The sequence below is a fragment of the Cetorhinus maximus genome, chromosome 1 (assembly GCF_964194155.1).
Source record: "Cetorhinus maximus chromosome 1, sCetMax3.hap1.1, whole genome shotgun sequence".
Taxonomy (NCBI): domain Eukaryota; kingdom Metazoa; phylum Chordata; class Chondrichthyes; order Lamniformes; family Cetorhinidae; genus Cetorhinus; species Cetorhinus maximus.
In genome coordinates, this window is record NC_135879.1 from 42909370 (window position 1) to 42935677 (window position 26308).

General features: G+C 39.7%; 1 protein-coding gene across 6 annotated transcripts in view; it reads right to left on the reverse strand.

Moving 5' to 3' along the window:
• The window catches only part of rapgef2b (Rap guanine nucleotide exchange factor 2b), a 534998-nt gene that overhangs the window by 139338 nt on the left and 369352 nt on the right, over positions 1 to 26308 (reverse strand). For all 6 annotated transcript variants that reach the window (XM_078540424.1, XM_078540432.1, XM_078540414.1 and 3 more), the window contains 2 exons: positions 8955 to 9132; positions 2235 to 2371 (listed from right to left, as the gene is read on the reverse strand). In XM_078540424.1, coding sequence (XP_078396550.1) covers positions 2235 to 2371; positions 8955 to 9132 — 315 coding nt within the window. The remainder of the gene's footprint in view (positions 1 to 2234; positions 2372 to 8954; positions 9133 to 26308) is intronic.

A 26308-nucleotide genomic window follows, 5' to 3' on the forward strand; every position in this document is an offset into this window, starting at 1 on the left:
CCTTTTCGGTAGAACATTGGTCCAAGATTGGTTTAAGTGGAGACCGTCCCAACGATACAGATCTCTCCGGTTCCAATACTGATGCCAGTGCCCCACGAAATGGAACGCCTCTTAGGTCATTCCATGTTTATGTTGTAAACTCATTTGTAATTAAGGATGTAACAAGTAGATGTACAAGAACATTGTGAGTTAATGATGGGTTATCCCAAAGACAGTATAGATAACCAACAGAAACTTTGTAACTTCGAATTGCCTTTAGAGCATTCTGAAAGCATTTCCCATGAGTGCATATTTGTACTAAATAAAGAACTGCTGCTTGAATCTACCTACTGTTGACTCTGTGTCGAGTATATTAGATATTCCACAACATACTGCTTAGCAAAGCGTACCACCTCACACTCTATATTGAAATGAAAGATATTTAGAACTTTGGTTAGGCCACACAGAATACTGTACACAGTTCTGGGTTTCATATTACAAACAGAATATATAGGCACAGCAGTAATGTAAAAAAGATTCTAATGCCAGAACTAAGAGGGTACAACTATCAGTACAGACTGAACAGGCTAGGGATCTTCAAAAAAAAAAAGGCTTGAGAGGTGACCTGATAGAGGTCTTTAAAATTATGAAGGGGTTTGATAGGTTGGGATGTTGAGAAAGTGGGATAGTTGTAACCCCCAAAGGGGGGCGGATTTAGGTAAGGTCGGAATTTTAAATTAAAACATTTTCAAACCCCAAACCAACTTGCCTCAAACCTATAAACCCCAGCATAGGCCTGTTGGGCTGAATGGCCCGTGCTTCAAAATACCCTGTAATTCTATCATATTGAAATGCCCACGATACCTCTAACAGATTGTTAATTATATTATGCAGGCCAAGAAGGGAGAAAGCGGAGCAAAATGTGACCTCCAGATTGCTCTTGCATACGTTAAAATTTAATTTCCTAGCTACACTGACAAGGGTCTGGCAGCAGATTGTCCATCACTCTGACAGGCTGCTTGTTCCTCCATTATATGTAATAATCAACATAAACAGCATTTTATTTAGATGCTAGTGACATATACATTGATTGAGCCTATCGTGCCTATCAGTTTGCCAACAGAGTAGTATCTTTTCCAGCTGTAACCTGCTCAATCCATCTGGTACAAAATGTTAGTCCCAATGGGTTGTACAAGTTCCACTATTGTTGAAAATAAAGTTGCATTCTGACTTATCCTTTATTGACCACATTAGCAATCTTACCATTAAAATGCCAAGGCATACTATTCCTTGAAACAGGGTTAGCATAAAACATATTCTTTTACTTCAATTTACTCTTTAAAGACTTTTGAATATTCAGTCTGTTTGTTCATACAATATTGAAATTAGAAAATTGAGGAGCAATCAGCCCAGCAAAAAATTCAGAATTGTTGATCAAGTGCTTTGGGTAATGTGCATCCAAATTTTGTTATCTTACATATGTAGATATTATAAAGATGAAATATGCTATAATGTTCAATTTATTTTCTTTTGTTATTTCAGAATCTGCATTATCACAGCAAAATATTTGTAATAGCCAGTGGTTCAATCAATTAAAAATGTTAACCGTTTCCTCAATGACAATCGGTGCGCATGTCAGAAAAATAACTCTTTTGCTGCTTCTGTAGAATAGAAAAGCAGCTTTTAAATCAGAAATTACTGCAGCCAAAAGAAAAACTTTAGAAACAATTGTCCTGAAATAATCGCCAAAAGGCTTCCGTTTACGTCTATTGCATTTAGAAACTGCTCATTTGAGGCCTGTAATTGTTGTTTTCCATCAAAAATAATTCAACATTTTCTATTCCATCCAGAACATGTTCCATAGTTCTAAATTTTATTAATCTGTGGTCAAATTCACAGAAATTAGTTGCACAAAGGAAAAAGTATGCTTTGTTTGAAAGCTCGAAAGGAAATATATTCAAATGGTCACGTAATCATTTGAAACTTCAGTCAATTTCCCATAATGCTATTTGTCAAAAGTTAACTCAGAATCTAATCTGAAGTCTCACATCAAGTTCAGCAAAATCACCAACGTGTATCTTATTGGTGACAAATAGGACTTCTAGAGTTAATTAAGTTGTTTAATTGGAGCAGGCTGGATTTTCAAATTTATACTGTGAAAGGAAATCTATGTACACAAATTAAAACTTAACATTGCATCTTTCCAGGTATTACATCAAAATCAAAATTCACTAAACTGATTTGAAGATACACACCTCTTCACCATCATTGAGTACTATAGTGCCTGCCCGCTCCACCACTGCAAACACCATCACAGCACAAAGTTCTCTTCTGACTGACATTGTCATGTTAGCAAAAGCTGGGAGCTGATGCATGAATTCCAACAATTGTTCTGCGTGGGAAAAAAAAACAATATTAGACTTCTGGAAACAGGAAGACTCAGCAAATATTTGGGCAGCTCAACTCATACACTCCCTTCAAGAATCAGCTCACACACCAAGCCTCATACAGGTCCACACAAGACAAAACCAATTCTCTGCTACAGAGTACTAAGACATTATTAATTTACAGATTATATGTTCATATTAACAAATTAAAAACTTCTTTATTTAAAAATTATTGATGTTGGAAAATAGAAATAAAAACAGGAAAAGTTGAAAATACGCAGCTGGTCAGGCGAGAAAGTGTCTAATCAAATAACACGGTGATGTTCCTCGAACATACAGTGAGCTTCGTTGGAAGGGTAGGAGGCTGAGAACAGAGGTCAGAGTGGGAGAAGGGCTATGAATTAAAATGACAGGCAGCTGGAAGCTGGACTTCACGTTTGGCTGCGGAGTTTTTTTTAATTTGTTCATGGAATGTTTGCTGACAAGGCCAGCATTTATTGCCCATCCCCAGTTGTCCTTGAGGTGGTGGTGGCCTTCTTGAACTGCTGCAGTCCTTATATTGGTACACGCAGAGTGTTGTTAAATTTGGCTTTTCTGTAGCAGCTTGATATAGGTTGCAAGAGCTTTTACAAGAGTACAAAAAGGCAGAGTAGCTAAAGTGAATGGTGATCCTTTTGAGGCTGAGACAAGTGAAATTATCGTTCAGCATAAAGGAGACTTGGATTGGAGTGGAGCAGAGCAGCATGAAGGAGACTTGGATTGGAGCAGAACAGAGCAGCATAAAGGAGGCTTGGATTAGTGCAGAGCAGAACAGCATAAAGGAGACTTGGATAGGAGCACAGCAGCATAATGGAGGCTTGGATTGGAGCGGAGCAGAGTAGAGCAGAACAGCATAAAGGAGGCTTGGTTTGGAGCACAGCAGCATAAAGGAGGCTTGGATTGGAGCAGAGCAGAGCAGCATAATGGAGGCTTGGATTGGAGCAGAGCAGCATAATGGAGGCCTGGATTGGAGCAGAGCAGAGCAGCATAAAGGAGGCTTGGGTTGGAGCAGAACAGAGTAGAACAGCATAAAGGAAGCTTGGATTGGAGCAGAGCAGCACAAAGGAGGATGGGATCGGAGCAGGCTGTGATCCGTGAGTGTTCACCAAATGGGAGGAAAAAAATTGCCAAGTGATGCCACAGTCAAGTAGTCATGTGGGGTGAGTATAGTGTTAAGTGTTTAATTTAATATAAAACAATCAACTATAAAGTAAGACTTGATCAAATAATTATTAAAATTAAACCCAATTTGATAATTTATCATATAATTGCAGTGTTCAATTAATCAATCAGATCTGGGGATAACATTAAAATTATATAACAGGAGATAGTAACCCTAAAGAGTTCTAATTCTCATCAGTAAATTAAAATCTGAGGTATACAGGAAATAAGAGTTACATAAAAACATTTTAATTAACCTCCCAATAACAAAGCATCATCAGCAGAAGGGAAACAGCTATCTTGATTTTTATTCATTCATAGGATGAGGACATCGCCGGCTAGGCCAGCATTTATTGCCCATCCCTAGTTGCCCTTGAGAAGGTGGTGGTGAGCTGCCTTCTTGAACCGCTGCAGTCCATGTGGTGTAGGTACACCCACAGCGCTGTTCGGAAGGGACTTCCGGGATTTTGACCCAGCGACAAATCTAGTGAGTAGCTAATGAACCTTTATTTATTTAAGTCTTAAGTTTAAGGTGTAATAAACAGAGGCAAGGCAGGGCATCTCAAGTCCCAAGAATTCACATCCTGTTCCATTTTGGAACTCCAGGCCAAATCTTGTGCAGAAGTGCCACCAGCTCAGTGGAGTAGAAGACAGGCTGAAGACTCAAGAAGAGGAGGCGAGATCCAGGAGCTCAGAATAAGCAAAGAAAATAAGTTGCTACAGCTGCTTCTGTTACTTGAAGATAACAGTGGTGGACCTATACCATTCAGGTTGTGTTGAGCAGGTTCTACAGATCCACCATTTGTGCTGAAGACTGTGCCTGAGGATCTTGGTTCAGTTATGTGCTGCTGTCAGCTGGGGATCAGGCAAACTCCTTGAAGGAGGAGCTGAAATTTCTCATGAGGGAGACAGAGTTTAAAGGACTCTGTGATTGTGTGAGATCACTCGGAACTGAGTGAACTGCTGAGCCTATTCATAAGATCTCTCTTGGTTACTTGTCCAATAACATAACCAGTATGCTGGTGTTCCCACGTGGATGGGCCTCCTTACAAGGAAGATGTATTTCAACTGTGTTTGCTGTGACAGCCTGGAATGTCCTACAGCAGCAACTGAGTAGCAGCTCAGAACAGAAGTCATCAGCATTATAGGGTTGTGCACTGATTTTAATGGGCAGGTAGCATATTAACTCATGAATTTTAATATATTATGGATATAAATTGAAGTGAGTCTTTGGTTTAATGGTAGCATTCCTACCTCTTGAGTCAGGATATAAAGGATTCACACCCACCTTGTCATGAAAGTATAATAATTTTCATAATATTCTTCTGGTTTATTGTGAAGTAGGCTTATGGGGGTAAGTATAGTTGGGTCTGTTGGCTTGTGATTTAATTACATTTTGTAGTCAAGCAGACTGCAAGCTTTAACTCATTAAAAGAAGCTAGGTGTTTGACATGCTAACGAGTAAACATGGATGCTGGCTTAGCACATAAGGTGTGAAGGGAATTTGCATTTTTAGATAAGTGAAGGGATATTTATATTTCAAAGGGATCTTAGTCTGTTACAACTAGCTAGATAAGCAAGTCTAAGGAATGTGTTTATTTTTCCCAAATGTTACAGGCAATAATGGTACCATGAAAATTTTAATATTGTGAGGAAGATACAGTTTCAAAGACGTCTGGAACAATAGAATTTACATATTAAAAAAGAGAGGAACATATATAAAGGAGAATGAAAGGCTATGTGCCAGAAGGCCATGTAAAATCTAAAAGGAGTGCGTGAAATCGCCTTAATGAACCCTCCAACATTTGTTCATAAGTCTGTTGTCTACCAAAACTGTAAATGTAGAGACAACATATGCAGCTCATAGAAGTAATTTTTTGAGAAGAATTTAAAGATTCAATTCCTTCTGTAGTGAGGACTCATGTGGAGGAAGAGGGTTAAAACCTAAGACAAGCAGCAGAGATAGCTGATGATTATAGATCTAAACCTTTTTTTCATCACCCTTTCAAATCAGAGAAAGATAGAAAATGGGAAGGTGAAAGGAAGGTAGGTAGTCAGGGAAGAGGAGTAGGTGGAAATTCCCAGGATAGTTTTCTCTCAGACTAAAAAGGAAGATTCAGAGGGTAGAAGTGACACTCAAAAATGGAGGTGTTTTCATTATAATAAAGTTGGACACACAAAATCATGTGTTGGAAGTTACAGGGAAAATCTGTTGCAATAATTGGAATGCAGAAAACTTCTGGAAGTAAAAGTACTATGTGTTCTGAGGTCCAGTCACAGGAAAAAACAGTGGTTTGTGTACAGGTAAAGCAGGAAGAATCAGTGATAGGAAAAGAAGTGGGAATGTGTTTACAATTTACCCAAGGGAGTAAGGCTAGAGTAAGTGGAAAACAGGCCAAGTGATTTTTGGAGTAGTGGAAAAAAAGACAAGAGCAGCTCGAGCAAGGGAAAACCATTACCTCCAAGTTTGCCTCTAAGTCACACATCATCCTGGCTTGGAAACATATTGCCATTCATTCATCATTACCAAATTAAATTCTTGGAACTCCCTACATAACAGTATTGTGGGAGTATCACACAAACTCCAGCGGTTCAAGAAGGTGGAGAGCCACCACTTTCTCAAAGACATTTAGAGATGGGCAATAAATGCGGGCCTGGCCAACGACGCCCACATCCAATGAATAAATTGTTAAAAAGGCTCTAATCAAGTCCCGTGATTTTACAAACACACTTAATGAACAGATTTTTTACTCTGCATTTTTCAGCTTTAGTTTGTGCCTGGGTGACCATTAAAAAGCAACCATCTGCCTTACAGTTTTAAGTTGATTTTGTTTTGTTTTAAAGATCAGGCTGGTGGGGCTAGACTCTTCTTGAATTTTAGTGAGTTCCCTTTTATAAATCCCAGTGGTCCCTGGTTTGCCTGAGCCCACAATTTCACTGGCCCACTAGAAACCTCTCAAGTTACAGCTGAGCCAATCACATTGAGAATTTTAGTAGTGTCATGACTATTAAGGAGAGGCAATTACAGGAATAGCCCGTCTATCCCCACAATTTTGGATATTTAAACAGAAACCCTCTCCCTGAACCTTCCTGTCAATTTTATTTTTGTGTGATTTATTCTTGATGCTCTTTGCAACATAAATATTTAAACATTCTTAAATGATCATTCTGGTATTGTTATGAATTTCCTTTTTTTGTTTACCCCTGCCTTACTAGTTTAATTTCTCCCTCACTGTTCTCTTTACCCTTTCTGCAAAAATACTGGTACCATTCCAGTTTAGGTGAAATCCATCTCATCTCAAAAAGCCTCTTCCTACCTAATACTTGTCCCAATATCCTAGGAATCTAAAATTTTCCCCTCATACACCTATACACAAAAAAAAATAAAGGGGAAGCATTCATTTACAAAAAGTGAGAAATGGTCAAGGAGAAAAGCAATGCTAGCCATAAAAGAGGAACCCCTCTACACAGAGGAAGCTTTAAAAATGGGAGGGATATGGAAGTTCCATTTGAGGAAAGGGGGACAGTGGGGTCAGGAAATGTCAAAAAAGTGAAGAAAGACTAAATGTAGAGCTGTCAAATGCAAGGGGTGGTAGATGTTGGTTAAACTTGTAAGAGACATGAAAATTGAAAAATAAAAGTACATGCAGTAAATCAAGACATTGAATTCGTATTTAGGCTTACATCATCATAACCAATAATCTCCATTTTTGAACTGATAATCAAAGGTCTTATAATTACAGTATAATGAATGTTAGCTCGCCTGACACCCAGCAATTCATTCCTCTTCGATTATATCAAGAAAGATGAGAAATACTGGGATATACATCTGCTATTTTCATCAGCTGCTAACCCTTTTTAGACATGTAGGTACCACACAGACATAAGGTAAAATAAAAATATCATAAAACTTCTTAGTAGGAAGCTAATTAAATTAATATATATACAATGCATCACATCACACCATACCACACACAATTGACTTATTTTGTTCCCAAACCAAACTTAAAACCAGACTGTGTAAATTCTGAAATAGATTTGCCATACAAACTTTCTTTTAGGGAAATTAATCTTACATTTGGTTTCTGTGTATTGCTCATCTGAGGACACAGATTTCATAAAGTGTGTAATGGAAGTGTGCATGTGTGGACATCAGCCGAAAACAGAATCAAGCTTGGCTAAGAAATCCCCATGTTAAAGTAGCCATTTTCCAAACACGGTTGAAGCTCACACATGAATAAATCACAAACATTTCATGAATAGTATTGAAATAATTACAGATGAAGTTGAAAGAGACCTAGGAGTCTCAGGAGCCTCAACACTCAACGCAAAGCAACAATGAAGAAAGTCGTTAACGGTTCACCAGCACCTTCTCGAGGGTAATTAGGGATGGGTAACAAATGCTGGCCTTGCCAGCATCTCTCACATCCCATGAACAAATAGAAAATGCTGAAGTACATAGCTGAAACAGAAGAATATGTCAGAGGAAGGCATGATGAAACTGTACACTGCTCTGATAGGACTACACCTTGAGTGACGTGTCCATTTGGTTGCCAAAAAACAGAGAGCCAACAGCCACAAGGTTGATTCCTGATATCAGAGGCCCAGGTTATGACAGAAAATTAGAGAAATATGGGTCTTTTAATCATGAATGGAAGCATCTAAGAGATGATCTTACATAAGTATAAAATATAGTTAACGGTATGGAGGAAGTGATTCCATTAAAATACTGAGAAGAAAATTCAATGAGTAAAACAAGTGGACACTGGTTCAAACTAGCAAGAGTGAAGTTACGGCATATATCAGGAACATATCCTTCACTTCAAGGGTGATACATACATGGAATGATAGTTCAAGTAGAATATGGAAATGAAAATCCTGGAATTGTTTAAGAAAGCGAATGTAATAGGGAAGGGCTTGAAGGTATTTCTGGATGGAGCAAATGGCTTCCTACATCTGCAATTAGCCTGTAAAAAACCACCTGGGCTACATACCAGAAGCCAACCAGCATCTTTGAAGTTGTACCTCAGTGAGGAATCAATGTCTTCAGGGACGAGAAGAAAAACAGGCAAAGAAATTAAAATTACAAAATGCATCAAATCCACTTTCTGCCACAACTGCCGGAAAGGGAAATTATTTGGAAAAGAAAAGACTTAAGAGAGCGTAGCGAAAATGGGAAGAGAGTGAAACTAAGTGAATAGCTCCTTTAGAGATCCAGGTGAAATGAACAGAATATGAGCCTTTTGTGCTGTGAAATGTTATAACTCTATGTACAAATGTTTACTTTCACAGCATAACAATAGAGATAGCATCAAGTTACCTTCAAAAATTTAACTTTTTTTTCAACTTTAAATCTCGTTGCCTATTCCAAATTGTACACTGACTCACCAATATCATCATCTGTTCTATCTATAGGATCTTTCTCCAGGCAGTCTCTGACAATGTCCCTGCTCATCAGTGGATCTGATGCTCTCTCAATGTCCTCCTCATCATCATCATCCTCAGAGTCTACTGCAGTCTCTGGCAGGCCACTCAGGTCCATATCCCCAGCTTCACTCTCTGTGGCCTTCGAAACAAAAGAAAAAACGTGACCATGATTTGCAATAGGATATACAGGAACAGAAAACTGTGTATCATTTTGTTGGGTATGGTAACAATTTTTTTAAAATCCAATTTCTCATCCTTTCTCCATATCTGTTAATGTCATTACTTTTCAAGCACCTCTTCTCCCTTTAAACATCTCAATTGTTTTTGCATCTATGCACTTTTGTAGTAATGTTTTCCACATTCTCAAAATCAGTTTTTTGATTTTTTGCCTAGGTTCAATTAAATAATCTTTGCTCAAATATGAGATTCATTCCCCTTGTTCTGGATTCTCCTATGAAAAGGAAATCATCTCCTTTCTACCTAATGATTTTCTTCATTAAACAGGGTGATTAAATCACTGTTGGCTGTATTCACCTCCAGGAAATATAACCCAAATTTTCCTAGGCTCTCATTATAAGTATTCTCTTCATCAAGGTATTCTGATGCACTACACAAAATGCCTAATTCATAAAAACTCAAAGTGCTGTAAGCTTCTGATTAGAAATAAATTAAAAACACTTGTTTATCTATGATTCATGCCAAAGATAGCCTGCTGGCCTCACTTACTTCCTTTGTTACCACATATTGGTTATCTGCTAAAATATTGCATACCCAGGTAGTACACCATGGAAACACCAGGCAGCACTGTATCAAAGGGGAAGCTGTTAGTGTGGTCAGTTTAACCAACTGGAATAACAGCTTCAAGTTAGAAGAAAGCAAACCCGACCAATATCGAGCAATTTCAACAGGGTTGTGATTCTCAAACTGGGGTTTGAGCGAAAATTTCAAGGTGTCCACCAACAGCTCCCTGTCTCCAAAGTCCAGACAATTTAAAGTAAACTTAACAATGTAACCCCTGCCACCTGGAAAGGCATTACGAGCTGTTGCGCATGTGTGCTCGGCCTGCATTGCAGTCACCGGCACAAGTGCAACTGCTCTTCATGCTTTTCCAGTCAGCAGCGGTAGGAGTTTACAACGATTTTGAATTGAGAGAGATCTTTTGTGCAGCTGTCTTTAGACCCAGTGTCGCCTTTCCTGCTTTATTAAAAGGCTGCATTTAGTTAAACAGGATAACAATTTGGACAAGTGCAGGGTTTTCCAACACAAACTGGCCAGCTCAGTTGGTAGAATATTTTCTTAAATATTTTAAGGATTTTTTATTTTTCTAAAATTTTTAACAGGCTGCTGGAGAAAAAAATCTCTCCCTAGCACTCCCAATCATTTATATTCACTACTGGAATAACTATTTGAAAAACAGTATTGCCTTATTCAACAATTTGCAAGCCTTTACGTTAAATAAAGCTACCATAAATAAAGCTCCAAAATAAGGTCCATCATAATCAGTCAATTTTTGAACACTGAAGAAAAACAAGTTAATAGAATGCACAATTACTAAAGAAATACATTCAAGTTCTTCCACTAAAGATAAATTCCTATTTCCAGCAATTCACTGGATAGATTTCCTCATCTATGAATGTAAAGCAAGTGCTCCCCTTCTGCTGCGGCACATATAAATGCAGCCTATATTTAATTCCAATCACTGAAGGTTACAGTATCCAGGTCACAGAGTTTTACATTCCAGCACAAAGTCCTCAATTGACATCAGCCTGGTACCACTTTAGGCCTCTGTCCTGACCTTGCACAGCACGTGAATAACTGGAAAATACCATCTGGCCATTTGTTGCGTTGTCTTGTCAAGTATATGATGTTCATCGTCACCAAGCGTATTCTCCTCAGCTCAACAGTAAAGGACAAGAGGAGAACAGACAGCTTGGTATGGCCGTCGATGGCATCAGTCTCTTCAAAACTCTATCAGCTCTAGTGGCAGTCTGCTGATCTCATAAAGACAACCTTCTGACCTCACAAAAACAAGTCTGCTGATGTCAATTACTTCCTTTGTTACCACATATTGGTTATCTGTTAAAATAGTGTGTAATCTGTGTAACACACTACCTGGAAACGCCAGCAGAGGAGAGCTGTTAAGCGTGGTCAGTTTGACCAATTGGAATAACAGCTTCAAGTTAGAAGTAAGCAAGCCCGACCAATAATGAGCAATTCCAACAGAGATGGGGTTGTCAACCTTTTTATTTTGGAGATCATGCTGCCTGCATCATAAAAATTCAATGAATCCCAAAATGTTTCTATAAAGAAATTATACTGTTAAACATATTTATTATTTTTGCACAATATGACAGAAGGTTGATTGCATTATCTCCAGCACAGGGAGTGCTGCATTGAGAGAGGTTGGAAAGCTTTTGTGTCCTGCCAACAGGGGTGAAGGAGATCTTAAAAAAGTCTCCTTAATATGCAGTGTTGGATGCCTTTGTGTCTTAGAATTAAGAGACGTTTCTCTTTATAAGTACTCAGTTTGGTGGATTTCAATGTACTGCTCTTAAGGGCTTGATTAACTTAAAATAGTAGGCAATTTGGGAAGCAATCTTGAAGTAACCAATCCGCATTGGGACATTTAACAAGTTTTTTCATGAGTGTGAAAAATCCTACAATGCTTGTGATACTTAGTTTATTTCATTCAAAAATATCTCATATCTGATATAATTAGGTCTATTTATTACAGAGATGATTTAAAACCCAACCTCTTTCTGTAATAACTGGAAATTAGAGGCAATTTTATTTTCCCACTGTCAAGTCAGAGACAAATTAACACAGAATATGAACTGAATCATGCCCCAAACTTCAGCTTTACTGGCACCAACTGGAGTGAGTGGGTGTAAAGATCTTGGTGATCCTGTTGTTACTGTTGATACTTTTAGTCACTGGCTGCTGCTCCTTACTGAATGAATTGAGGAAAAGTGCTATTTTTTGACGCCACTAGTGATAGCCTCAGTGTACTCCCTCTTAGCTCAGCCCAGGTTTATCTCTCTCTGCATTGGATCGCTGCGCCCTGCTTTGTCTGCAGCATAATGAAGTCCCCCGGCCTGATCTGACTCCACGCTGATGTTTTTGGCACTCTGGGTGGGCGACATGAAGTTAAACGGCCAGGTTGGCCTCATTTAAACCAGAAGTGAGAATTAGGCAAAAATTATTGGTCAGGAGGCCAGCAGATTGAGGAGATGGATGAAACAGGAGCGTCTGTTCATTTTTTTGGTGATCACTTGAAACCTTGTTGCAAACCCCTAGGGCAGGAGTTGGTAACCTTCTTTTACCTGAAGAGTCTATAATAAAAAGATGTCTAAAATAAAAACCAGCCACAGGATGAAAGTTTGACACTTTTAAACCAAATACATGGCAAATTGCCATGTCTCTGGTAAAAAGCATGATTTGCATATATAATAAATGAACTACATTGTCTTGAATTTATGCATTAGTAGAAATATAATCAAAATTAAAGTAGACCTAACTCTGAATTATTACACTTTTGATATATTTTGTATCATTTTTAAAAAAAAGTTTTCTTCGTATCTCCAGTATACGCACATTCAGGAGCTGAGATTAGCCTTTATCCCCACAATAAATACATTGCTCTTACTTTTTTTCACTTAATTTTTTTGGCTTTTTCATGATAATGCGATCCAACTGGAAAAGATTGGGAGGGGCAGATGAGATGTTAAAGAGCCTCTGGAGCCATAGGTTGCAGATCTCTGCCCTGGGAGGCGGTGAGCCCCCTGGTCGAGAATCCCCGCCATAAGGCATATCATGGTATTCTGGATGGAGAGTAGGGTGCATCCTATTGTGATCAACATCCTCAGCAATCATTCTGATGATTGTACCACACACAACTACTAGGCATAACCTAAGAAATTGCTCTGAGCTGTTTTGGATCCAATAAATTCATGTCAGAATTCCAAACTTTGGTAAAAGAGAAAGACTGCATTAGTGTTAGATGCCCACTAACTAAATCAACTCATTAAGTACATCTACTACTATCAGCTGTTTCTCATTAAAATTAGTGCAAGTAACTAAAACGGTGTCTCCATAGCGACTATGCTCGTGGATCATCAGCCACTTCTACTGGACAATACTACCCTAGTTGTCTGCAGAGGTAAATGAAAAAAAAGGAAAAACTTAAGAATTACAGGAGTTTTTCTCTACTCTGTAGCTGTTATCGCATTCCACAGAAACAGACTGCGTTGGCAATCCTGAAGTCATTATAATCCATTTGAATATTACTCAAAAGAGACATGTTGCCAAAACTTTTCATCTTGCATGCATCAGGACAAGTACAAGAATGTCAAATTTCAAACAATCACAGATTTATACTACAGAGGAAAAGGGTGCTGATTGGTTGGCAGGTTGACTCTTGTTGGCCTTGGCATCAGAGACAAATTGCCAACCAATCAGCACCCCTTTTCTCCTGTACCACAAATTGTTGTGGCCATTTGAAATTTGGCAACCTTGCATTTGTCTTGAGTATAAGATGAAAAGCTTTGACAACGTCTCTCTCTCCAATAGTACTTGCATTCTGTGCTACCAATCCATTTGTGCTTTCAATATTTCTGATAACTCGGCAGCCCTAGAATCTTAAAAAACAAATTCCTGCACATTTCCCACCACCTGCTCCCTGCCCTAGATATATTGGTGCAAGGCTCTGCAGTGAATAAAGCCATATTATTAATATTTAAAGAAGACTATCCTTAGATCAATATTGAAAGCCATCAAGAATTCAGTTTCATGATTTATTCAAGCCTGCAATGTGTTGTAAATTCACATCCATTCGCCATCCAGCAAGAGCAATTTCCTACACTTCCCTATTAAATCTTGTTAAAGCTAATGATTCAACTATCAGTTGGACAAATATGTCACAAATGAAATTTATAGATCTGACCAAAAAGTTTACCTGGTTTCATTCTCATTTTCTTGCCATCAGCAAAAATTACCTCTCTTGATTTGCAGATGCCTCCATACTAAAGGTTCCATTATTATCATTAAAATGTATTACATACTTCCCAGCAATGCTAAATAAATGTAATCTGTTCAAAGTTATACAGTTCCAGTACAAGAGCCACAAATGTTTCACATATTTCAGATTTACTGCTGTTAGCAGCTTCTGGTGAATATTCAAGAGATTTGATCATTAAACAATAAGATGAGACCTCACAAATGGTTGGTGATATACTATAATTTTAGGTCTCTCTGAATAATAAATTTAATTAAATACATTGCTACATACATATTAAGCAATGTTGGACTCATTGTAAAATTATAAACAGTAAAGAAGGAAATCAAAATTTATGCAGATGCATAAGATTTACTCCAGGTGTCACAAATTGTAAGTGTCTCGTGAATATCGTATATCGTGTATATGTCAGAGACAGACATGACCACATATCTTTGGGAAGTCACTTAAAATGCAAACCGCCTTCCCAGGTGCTAATCGACTATCCTTCACCATTTCAATGGAAGAGATTTAAAATGACAATGGCTGCCAGACTTACTGGGCTCATGAATATGGGATTTCAAATGAAGTCATTCAATGGGATGATCATATCTGGAGTGTTGATGGGATATCAAACATTTCCCCATTATTTGTTACATCAGCTTCAATTCATTGTCTGGACAATGGAATATATTGATACTGTTATCACATGCCTGAAATTGCCTGCAGAGAGTGCCAGTACCAAGGGCAGCCCAGTAAGGCAGTTTGGGACCAGCAGGTCAGAGGAAGAGATCTCACCTAGCAAAAAGAGAAAAAAAACCCTGCCTCGAAGAGAAAGCAATCTCAGGCAGTGAAGAGGGATTAATTAATTTTTAGCTACAACATTACATTTCTTCAATACGGAGGTTTGACCACAATTTTAACTGAAAAGCCAAAAGCTTCCAACCTCCTTTTGTCTTCAAGGAACCAGAAAAGAACCCAAACTGGCATCAAGTGAGCAGGTTATTGCTAAGCAAGTGCTGCTTTATAGCACTGTTGATGACCCCTTCCATTACTTTACTGATGAACGAGAGTAGACTGATGGGGTGGTAATTGGCTGGGTTGGATTTGTCTTGCTTTTGTGTACAGGACATACCTGGGCAATTTTCCACATAGCCGGGTAGATGCCAGTGTTGTAGCTGTACTGGAACAGCTTGGCTAGGGGCACGACAAGTTCTGGAACACAAGTCTTCAGTACTATTGCCGGAAGTGATATGACGGGAGGCAGTACATTGCTATGAAGAAGCATGAGTAGGTTGTACTGTTAATAATTAATTTGCTTACCAGGACATTGTTTTATTCCAAGAGAATATTTTAAATGCAGCAGGGAGGAACAGACTAGGAAGGAAATAGAGAATCAAGCAGAGGAAAGCCAAGGGGAAACACAAAGAAGAAATCTGTGCAGGATACACACAATCTATAAAACGACAATAACAAGATATTATTTAGTTATGTCCAGAACAAGAGTAAGGTGCATAGAGAAGTTGAACCATTTACCTAAAGACAGTGGGGAGGTGGTGGCTGAGGACATAAAAGAGACAGAATTATTAAATCATTTCTTTGCAGTGGCTTTTACCACGACAAGAGGTGGAGGAGATTCCTGATATGATGGAACAGAATATTGGTGGAAGGGCCGAAAACCAAGGGATACAGATTAAAGGTGATCAGCAAAAGAATCAAAACCAACATGAGGAAAAGTTTTTTTATGCAGCAAGTGGTTATGATCTGGAATGTATTGCCCAAGGGTATGGTGGAGGCAGATTCAATCGTGGATTTTAAAAGGGAATTGGTTAAACACCTGACATGAAAGTTTTTGCAGGATCACAGGAAAAGGGTATGGAAGTAGGACTAGCTAAACTGCCCTGCAGAGAATCAGCATGGACTTGACAGGTCAAATGGCCTCCTTATGAGCTGTCACCATTCTACGATTTTATGACAGAGCTCTTTAGCATTATGAAAGGGTAGGCATAGAGAAAATATTTCCACTTATGGGGGAAGACCAAGAAATCTCATAAAAAATTCAGGAGAAATGTCTTTACCCAAAGACTTGTAAGAACAAGAAATGCTCTACCACAAAGAGTAGTTGAAGAAAATGGCATTGATGTGGTTAAGGGGAAGTGAGATAAGCGGGGGGTTGGGGGGGAACAAAAAAGGATATGTTGCTAGGGTTGTAGATTGTAGCCTCCAGCAGATACCACCAGGCCAAATAGCCTGTTTTTGTGCTGTAGATTAAACGATGATCTATGATGATAGATCTAACATATCTAACTTGCTTGTATTCAAGTTGTTAAATGTATCATTTGAGATTAATATGCGATTTCTAAACTAAAACATGGCTAACTCAGCACAGAAAAGAAGCTGATATTAAAATGCAAAAATGCAGATACGACATTTATGAAAAGATGGTAAATGGAAATTCCTGTAAGGTGTCTATGACAATCGGCTTTTGCCACAAAAGATGCTTTGAAGCAACTGGGAGTGGATTTTGTGGGGGGTTTTGATGGCAGACCGCCAGCATTTTCTGTTCTTACTCCTCTGAAAACACTGCAGCCTCAGGATTTAGGGCATGAGCAGATTAATGCTCTGCACAGGCTGTGCTGTAGCTCTCCAAAACCAATCAGTGAAATGAATTGTGGCAAGAATTTCCCCTTTTCCACTCTCGCATAACTGTCAGAAACCACATAAAAAGTTATACCTTGCTCATTCAGGTGTAACTGGATTTTTAACAGCGAGCTGAGTAATAGGTATTGCTGAGTTTGAGAATGTTCAAAACAAAGGTCAATAGATTTCTAAATACCAATGACATTAAGGGATACAGGGATAGTGCGGGGAGATGGAGTTGAGGTAGAAGATCAGCTATGATTTAGTTAAATGGCAGAGCAGGCTCAAATGGCCGAATGGCCTACTCCTCTGTTCCTATGAACAACCAATCTGTCCCTGAAGAAGATTAGTTTATATTTCTGCAGCGTTGTTAAATGTGTCCCATAAGATGAATTATTAGATTTTTTTAAAGCCATTTAAAAAAAGTTCTTCATGGTTTTCAACTCCAACCTTCACTTCATGTGTATGTCCCGATTTTTATTTTGCTCTGAGTAAATTTTTTTACAAAGCGATTTGATTTTAGTGTTTTTCATTCTCTGGTTGGCTGTCTGTGAGAATTCTTTAATTTGATTGGCAGCTTAGATAGCTTGATTGCATCACTCCAGTTCCAGACTCAGGATTCCCCATTAAAGAATGCGAGAATCAACTGCATGAAGAGAGGAGTAACATCTTGCCAGAGATCGCTAGGTCTCAGCAAGGCTTTCTTTGAGCTTAGAAGCAAACATCCTTGCTTTGCTGCTTTTAGAAAAATCCAGGCCTTGTTGCATTAAACACACAATGCAATCTGTTCTAAAATAGAAACAAAACTCCTTGATAATAATGACTCCTGTGAATAGAGGTCATATAATAGCAACTTGAATTTTTATAGCACCTTTAATGCAGTAAAATGACCAAACACACTTAACAAAACTTGAGACCAAGCCACATAAAGAGATATTAAGACAGATAACTAAACAGAGCAGACAGGGAACAGAGAGTGGGAATAAATGGGTCTTTTTCAGAGTGGCAGGTGGTGACTAGTGGGATGCCGCAGGGATCAGTGCTTGGGCCCCAGCTATTCACAATATATATTAATGATTTGGATGAGGGAACCAAATGTAATATTTCCAAGTTTGCTGGTGACACAAAACTTGGTGGGAATATGAGCGGTGAGGAGAGTGTTAAGAAGCTTCAAGGCGATTTAGACAGGTTGAGTGAATGGGCGAATACATGGCAGATGCAGTATAACATGAAGTTATGTGAAGCTGAAGTTATCCACGTTGGTAGGAAAAACAGAATGGCAGAATATTATCTAAAAGGTGATAGATTGGGAAATGTTGATGTACAAAGAGGTCTGGGTGTCCTTGTACACCAATCACTGAAAGCAAGCATGCAGGTGCAGCAAGCAGTTAAGGCAGCAAATGGTATGTTGGCCTTCATTGCGAGAGGACAGGAGCAAGGATGTCTTACTGCAGCTATACAGAGTCTTAGTGAGACCACACCTGGGTAGTGTGTGCAGTTTTGGTCTCCTTTCCTAAGAAAGGGTATACTTGCCATAGAGGAGGGCAGCGAAGGTTCACCAGATTGATTCCTGGGATGGCAGGATTGTCGTATGAGGAGAGATTGGGCTGACTAGGCCTGTATTCACTGGAGTTTAGAAGGATGAGAGAGGATCTCATTGGAATGTATAAAATTCTGGCAGGGAGGGGCAAATGTTATGATCCCAGCTGAGGTTACCCCTGGACAGTCCTGATCCCAGAGTGCAACCCAGCTCGATAGATCCTCTTTTATTTGTTGTTTAGATACGTGGAGAATAGCTACTGAACAGAGGCACAGGAGTCAGCTGATGAACTTTTAACAAAAGAGTAAAACATTTATTTAACAAGAAAAGATGAACTATATTGCAATGCTCCTTCACCTACAACTATACCTTTACAGATATACACAGATTTGTAAGGAGAACACAAGTTACAACAAATGCTATCTTATACTCCAATGTGCACAATAAGTACCCAGTCCATGTAAACCCTATGGCGCCCTGTGGTCAGGCACACCACACCCTGAAACCAAGTGACAGATGCCATCTCAAATGGATGCTATGGATCTCTCCTCAACTCCCCCCAGATGCTTGTCACACCGTGAGCCTACCAGTCTCACTGAATTCCATCCTTCACTCGAGGGTTTCCAATCTCCATTCTCCAAGACCTCGCTTTGGAATCTTCTCCAAAACCGATGCTTTCTCTCATGCGCCTTCTGCAAGGGTTCACCTCCAGGGTTTCAAACTCTCCTTCTGATGTTTCTCTTCCCTGGGTCATCACATGCATTCACGCTGTCTTCCATGCACTCTATCTCACCAACTCAGCCGTCAACAGTACACCACTGCTTCACATGCCCATAGCAAAGAGTTACAGACCTTCAGTTGTCTCTTTGGACCTTCTTGCCTCTTGCAAGCTTTTCTCACTTAAATCTGCTTCCTGCAGCTTTTGTCTCTTCAAACCTGAAGCTTGGAGACTTTCTCTCTGCTCCTCACTCTTAACTTCGTTTAACAGGAACTATTCCAAGGTTCCTGCCCTTCCTTTGACTGGAAGGTCATCTTTGGACTTCCTCTTCTTCCACTCCACTGGATTTTTGGGGTTTTCCTTAGCTTTGGACTTGTTATCTGTCCCCTTTTAGGCTGTTTCTGCTTCACAGCTGTCTTCAAACCAACTGAACTCAAACAGCTTCCAAAATAAACTGCTGTTTTCCTTCTTCTATGTGTGTGTCTGTAGGAGGGATCTGCCTCACTGGCCCCCTATAGCTGAGCAACATTCCAATCCTTCTACCTTTATTTTATAGGAGTCATAAAACTACTCATTAGAAGTGCAAACACCTTTTTAAAGTGAAACTAAAACTCCATTTGACCTTTCTTAACACACAGATACAGAAATACAAATCAAACTTAAATTTTAAAGCTAAAGGTCATTCCCAACACCCACAAATATAAATATAACTTACTTAAACTACCTCTGTTTCCTAACAACAGATTGGATGCAAGGATGATGTTTACTCTGGCTGGGGGGCTCTAGGACAAGGACTAGGACACAGTCTCAGCATATGGGGTAGGTCATTTAGGACTGAGATGAGGAGAAACTTCTTCACTCAGGAGTGGTGAACCTGTGGAATTCTCCACCACAAAAGACTGTGGAGGCCAAGTCACTGAATCTATTTAAGAAGGAAATAGATTTTTGGATTCTAAAGGCATCAAGGGGTATGAGGAGAGAGCAGGTGGATGGTATGGAGATAGAGATCAGCCATGATCATATTGAATGGTGGAGCAGGCTTGAAGGGCTGAATGACCTACTCTTGCTCTTATTTTCTATGCTTCTAAGTCGAAGAAATAGTTTTTAAAGAAAAATAAAGACTTGCATTTATAAACATTTTTCACAACATCTGCACTTCCCAAAGCACTTTACAGCTAATGAGTACTTTTGAAGTTAAGTCATTGTTGTAATGCAGGAAATACAAAGGGAGTCTTAAAGGAGGAAAAGGATATGGAGAGAAGTCTCATTCCAGCTAAGGGATTTTCAGAGCTTTGGGCCTGGGCAGCCTGGAGGCATGGCCAGAGTGATGAAAATCAGGGAAGTGCCTGATTCCTGATTGAGGCCAAACTGAAGGAGTGCAAAGGCGGCTGTCAGGAAGAGGATGTTAGAGAGATGTGGAGGAGTGAGGCCATAAAGGGATTTGAAACCATGGATGAGAATTTTAAAATTGAGGCATTTCCAGACCGAGAACCAATGCAGGTCAGCAAATGATGGGTGAAAGAGACTTAAGTTGCGGACAGCAGAATTTACGGTGATCTCACGTTTATGGAGGATGCAAGGAGGGAACATAGGAACAGGAATAGGCCATTCAAACCCTCAATCCTTTTCATTCAATTACATCATGGCTGATCTGTACCTCAACTCCACCCACTTGTTTTGATCCTTGATCCTCAACACCTTGCCTAACAAAAATCTATCAATCTCTGTTTTGAAACTTTCAATTCAACTAGTCTCAACAGTCTTTTGGCAGAGACCTGCCAGGAAAGTATTAGAGTCTAGAGGAACCTTATTATTGACAGGATAATTTCTGAATGCACATTTACACAGAAACCTTCCAGTAAAATGAATACAAGAAAGCATGGGAAAGACCACAGACCACATACAATCTGTTTTATCATTTATCTTACTATTAAAAGATTCAGATGTTACAGAATAGGAGGTGGCTATTCAGGCCACTGTTTCCCACCTAGATTAGTAACTGCAACTATCTGGTCCCATTTCCCTACCCTTTCCTCACAGAAGAAAGGTATTTATATAGTGCCCTTCATAATCTCTGAAATCCCACAGTGCTTCACAAACAATGAATTGTTTTTGCAGTATAATCAGAGCTGTGAATGTAGGAAATGTGGTGGCTATCTTGGAAATTACCATAAACTTCTACAAACCACAATTGATGATGACCAGACAATTTATTTTATTGATGAGGATAAATATTGGCCAGGACACTGAGGTGAACTGCTCTTGATTGAAATAGTGCAACAGAATCTGTTAGTCCACCTAGAAGAGGGGGCACGCTGGCCTTTGTTTAAATTCTTATCCAAAATCAGCACCTCTGGCAGTCCAGCATCCCGTAAGAACTGGAGTGGAACATCTGGTTGGATTTTGTGCTCAAGCTGCTGGAGTGAGACTTGGAACCCACAATCTGCTGACCCGGAGATAAGAGTGCAACAAACAAAGCTACAGCTAAATTTCATGCTATTTTATGCACCTTTTATATTATTCAATTCAATTATTCCCTATTAAGTAATATTATTGTTTCTGCCTCAAGTCATTTCTTGGCAAAACACTTCAGGTTCCAATAATACTGTGTGCACAAAAATCATTCTCATTTCCTCTTTGTTCTTCCAGTGATAATGCTGAGTTTATGTTTCCTTGAAATGCAATTAATCATAAAGTGAAGCAATCTTGCAATTTTTTAGTCTCCAAAGGAAAAGTTCTCCATGAATACTTTATACTGTGTATCACATATTCTGCAAAAAACATACATATCATATTCTATAAACCAACCACTTCCATTTTGTTTGATTTGCATGACTGGTCTACTTAATTGGCATAAGTCGTTATGTAACTGGAATAGTAAACTGTAGGCCTGGAAAAATAACCCAGAGTTGTGAGTTTAAATACCATCATGCCATTTTGTTGAAACTGGTTCAATAAAGAAAACCCACCATCCTTACCCGGATTGGCCTATATGTAACTTCAAAACCACAGTAATATGATTGACACTTAACCGGCTTAAATGACTACTCAGTTCTAACAAACCGCTGCAAAAAGTTACAATAAGGATAAACTTGATGGACCACACAGCAACAATACAGGCATCGGATTTGGACATAACAAATGCATTACCAGTTCAGCTGACACAGCCAGGTCCTCTACACTAACATATAAGGAATGGGCCAAAATTGGGAGGCCTATCCCATAGACTAGTCAAATATCAGCCTGACATAGGTATGATTCTGTGACTATGACTATCAACCAACATCCAAGACTCTACCGTTTGGAGCCACAACTACTCACTATTTGAGTATTGCTGAAAAAAGAGACATGTCTAAGCTTTTCATCATGCACTCATCAGGACACTCACAAGAATACCAATATAAGAGGGAAAACAATTTATACTGTGTGAAGAGAGTGCTGATTGGTCGGCAAGAGGCATTGCCATGGAGAATGCACCACTGAAGGTGACTGACAGTTAACTGCCAAGCATTGCTTGAAATTTAAACCAGGCAACTTGACCCTGATTCGTCAAGGCATTGCCCTGAGGAATGAGTCAGTGAATGGCTGTCACTTATTTTGTTTGGCTGAAACAGGGACAAGGTGTGTACATGTTCTTTCTGTCTGCAAAGAATAAGGTCCTGCACATTAATATCTGTAGCTTCCAGTACACACAATGTGCCACATTGCGAGCCTGACTGCCAATCTTAACTTGGTTGAGAGTGTAATTTTTAGCATGTTGAGGATTATTTAGCAAATGCTGTCCAATTGCATAATCACAATGAATGTTGGACACTATGTTTTGAGTTTTGCGAGCAAGGGCTGTTTGGGTGCTCTGTACCCAAACAAATTGCCCATTGCAGATAGTGACTGGGACATGCAGTTTGATACGATCTTCCAGTCTTTGGGACATAAAGCCTATGTACCTAGCATCATACTGGCACTGATATTCATATACCACATTACTTATTTGTGTGATAGGTAGAACGTCTTTTTGGCTTGACGGCAGCATCCTGTTGATGACGAATACCACTCGTGTTGCTACTGCATTGTAGCAGCGTGAAACAGCTAGCTTCACTTGTGGCTCACATATTTTGATCTAGTTTTCCACATACATGGTGAAGGACTCTTTCACATTTGCGAAGGCCATACAGCACTTACATATTGATAGCAATGCTATGTCCATGTGCACATTTGACATTGCTAACCTATTCACCAATGTTTCATTTAAGGTAGCCATTGATATTTGTGCTGCAGCACGGTATCATGGCGATCTAGACCCGCCACCATTGCGTGAATCAGTATTCATTGAACTTATGAACTTGGCAAGTCTCACGGTTGAGTTCAGTTTTAATGACACCATGCATGTCCAAATAGATGGCATTGCCATGGGGTCCCCTCTAGGCCCAGCTCTCTCAAACATATTTGTTCAGTTCCAAGAGAAACGTGCCTTCAATGGAATGGCGTGTAACACCTACCCCTTGCATATTTCCATTATGTGGATGATAGGTTTGCTATATTTAAATCCGCAGCTGCATGTAACAATTTCCTTACAATTCTTAGCTGCGCTCTAATTCACCTATGAAATGGAGCATGCCAAATGAACTCCCCTTCCTTGATATATGAGTTGAGAAACCTGACAGGGATTCTCTACCATGGTCTACTGCAAACCTACCTTCACTGGTCAATATACACACTGGGATTATTACAGTTCCACACGCTATAAAATTGGTCTTATCAGTAACCTTATACATAGGGCCTGAGCCATTTGCTCACCATGCAAGTTTGATGCTTAAAGAGGGCGCATCAAAGACATCAAAGCAGGATAATGGCTACCCTGATCAGATCATTTCGCACTGTGTATCATGCAAGCTCATGAAGCAGCTTAAGACAGTCACTTTTGGCCCTGAAAGGTGCCCAGTCTACCTCAGGTTACCCTGGGAAGGCAAGGTATCTCAAAAATTTGAACAACAGGTGAAGCTAGCTGTTCCATGCTGCTACTATGCAGTAGCAACACGAGTAGTATTTGCCATTAACAGGATGCTGCCGTCAAGCCAAAAAGATGTTCTGTCTATCGCACAAATGAGTAATGTGGCATATGAAGTTAAGTGCCAGTGTGATGCTAGGTATGTAGGCCATATGTCTCAAAGGCTGGCAGATTGTATCAAACAGCATGTCCCAGCCACTGTTCGCAACGAGCGACATACTGTTATGATTCCAGCTGATGTTAAAACTGGACAAGCCTGATCCCAGGATGGAACCTTGCTTGATAGGTCCTAACTTTTATTTGTTGGTTTAAGTACATGGCGAGTAGCTACTGGACAGAGGCACGGGAATCAGCTGATGAACTGCTAACAAAAGAATAAAACATTTACTAAACAAGAAAAGATGAACTATATCACAATACCCCTTCACCCACAACTATACATTTACAGATATATACAGATTTGTAAGGATGACACAAGTTACAAAAGCTATCTTATACTCTAATGTTCACGGTACACAGTCAATGGAAACCAACAGGCAACCTGTGGTCAGGCACACCACACTCTGAAACCAAGTGACAGGTGCCACCTCGACCAGATGCTATGGGTCTCTCAACAGTTCCCCCCAGACGCTTGTTACACTGTGAGCCAACCAGTCTCACTGATCTCCATCTTTCACAAGACAGTTTCCAATCTCCACACTTCAAGAACTCGCTTTGGAATCTTCTCCCAAACCAATGCTTTCTCACAGATGCTTTCCACAAGGATTCACTTCCAGGGTTTCGAACTCTCCTTCTGATGCTCCTCTTTCCTGGGTCACCACGTGCATTCAAGCTGACTTCCATGCACTCACCCTCACCGACTCAGCCATCAACGGTACACAACTGCTTCACATGCCCGTAGCAAGGAGTTACAGACCTTCAGAGGTCTCTTTGGATCTTCTGGCCTCTCACAAGCCTTCATATTGCTTTAAATCTGCTTCCTGCAGCATTCATCTCTTTAAGCTTGGAGCCTTTCTCTGCTCCTCACTCTCAACAGGACCTTTTCCAGGCTCCTGTCCTTCCTTTGACTAGAAGGTCTTCTTGGGACTTTCTCCTGTTCTACTCCCCTGGATTTGGGGACTTTCTTCTTTAGCTTGGAGCCTGCTATCTAATCCTTTTCATGTCCTACCTGCCCCAGCACCTTCTTCCAACTGAACTCAAACTGTTTTTCCCTGTGTGCGCTGAGGGGTGGGGCCTGCCTCTCTGGGCCCATGTTGCTAGGCAACAGCATAGCTTTTTCTGTTGTGTTTGCTTAACTTCTCAGAGTCGTAAAACTCTCATTAGAAATGCAGGGACCTTTTAAAGTGAAACTAAAGCTCAACTTGACCTTTTCTTAACACACAAATACAGAAATACAAATCAAGCTTAAACTTTAAAGCTAAAACTCATTCTGAACACCCACAAATACAAATATAACTTACTTAAACTGTCTCTATCTCCTAACAGTACAAACCACACTCAACCAGCCCATGCTTGCAAAACTCAAAACATAGTGTCCAACATTTGCTAAGTAATCCTCAATGTGCTAAGGATTACACTGACAACCAATTTAAGACTGTCAGTTGGGCTCGCAATGTGGGGCATTTGTGTGTACCGGAAACTACATATATTATTACACAGGACCCTGTTCTTTGCAGACAGGAAGAACATGTACATACATTGCACCTATTTCAGTTAATCAAAATAAGTGATAGCCATTCGCTGACTCATTCCTCAGGGCAATGCCTTGACGAATCAGGGTCAAGCTTGCTTGGCAGTTAAATGTCAGTCACCATCAATGGTGCATTCGCCATGGCAAAACCACTTGCCAACCAATCAGCACTCTCTTCACATACAGTATAAATTGTTTTTCCCCCTTACATTGGTATTCTTGTGAATATCCTGATGAGTGCATGATGAAAAGCTTAGATGTTTCTTTTTTCAGCAATATTCAAGTTCTGTACTACCAAACGACTATTATTCACTATTTATTAGCAACTTAAATAATGGGATAGAAAGCCACATCTACTGCCAATAGGTGACATTGTAAGTAGTGTAGAGGGAAGCAATAAATTACAAAGAGATAATTTACATTTACCTAAGAGAGAGGCAGAGAATGAACCTGGTTGGAGAACGCACCAGGGACAGCGAGGATATAAAGAGAGTGCGGGGCGTGGGGCCTACATTTACCCAGGGGAGCAGCAGAGAGTGAACTTGGTTGGAGAATGCACTGGGGATAGCTGCTTCAGCTTTAAAACGCCAGGTTAGAAAAAATAGTGACATCACAGGAAAGCCATGAGTTTATTGACTGTCCATTAAGCAGCCAGAGTTTGGAGAGAGAACCCTTAATGCAGCAGAGCGAGCGAGCCAGGAGTTTACAGATAAAATCTAAACGTACCTC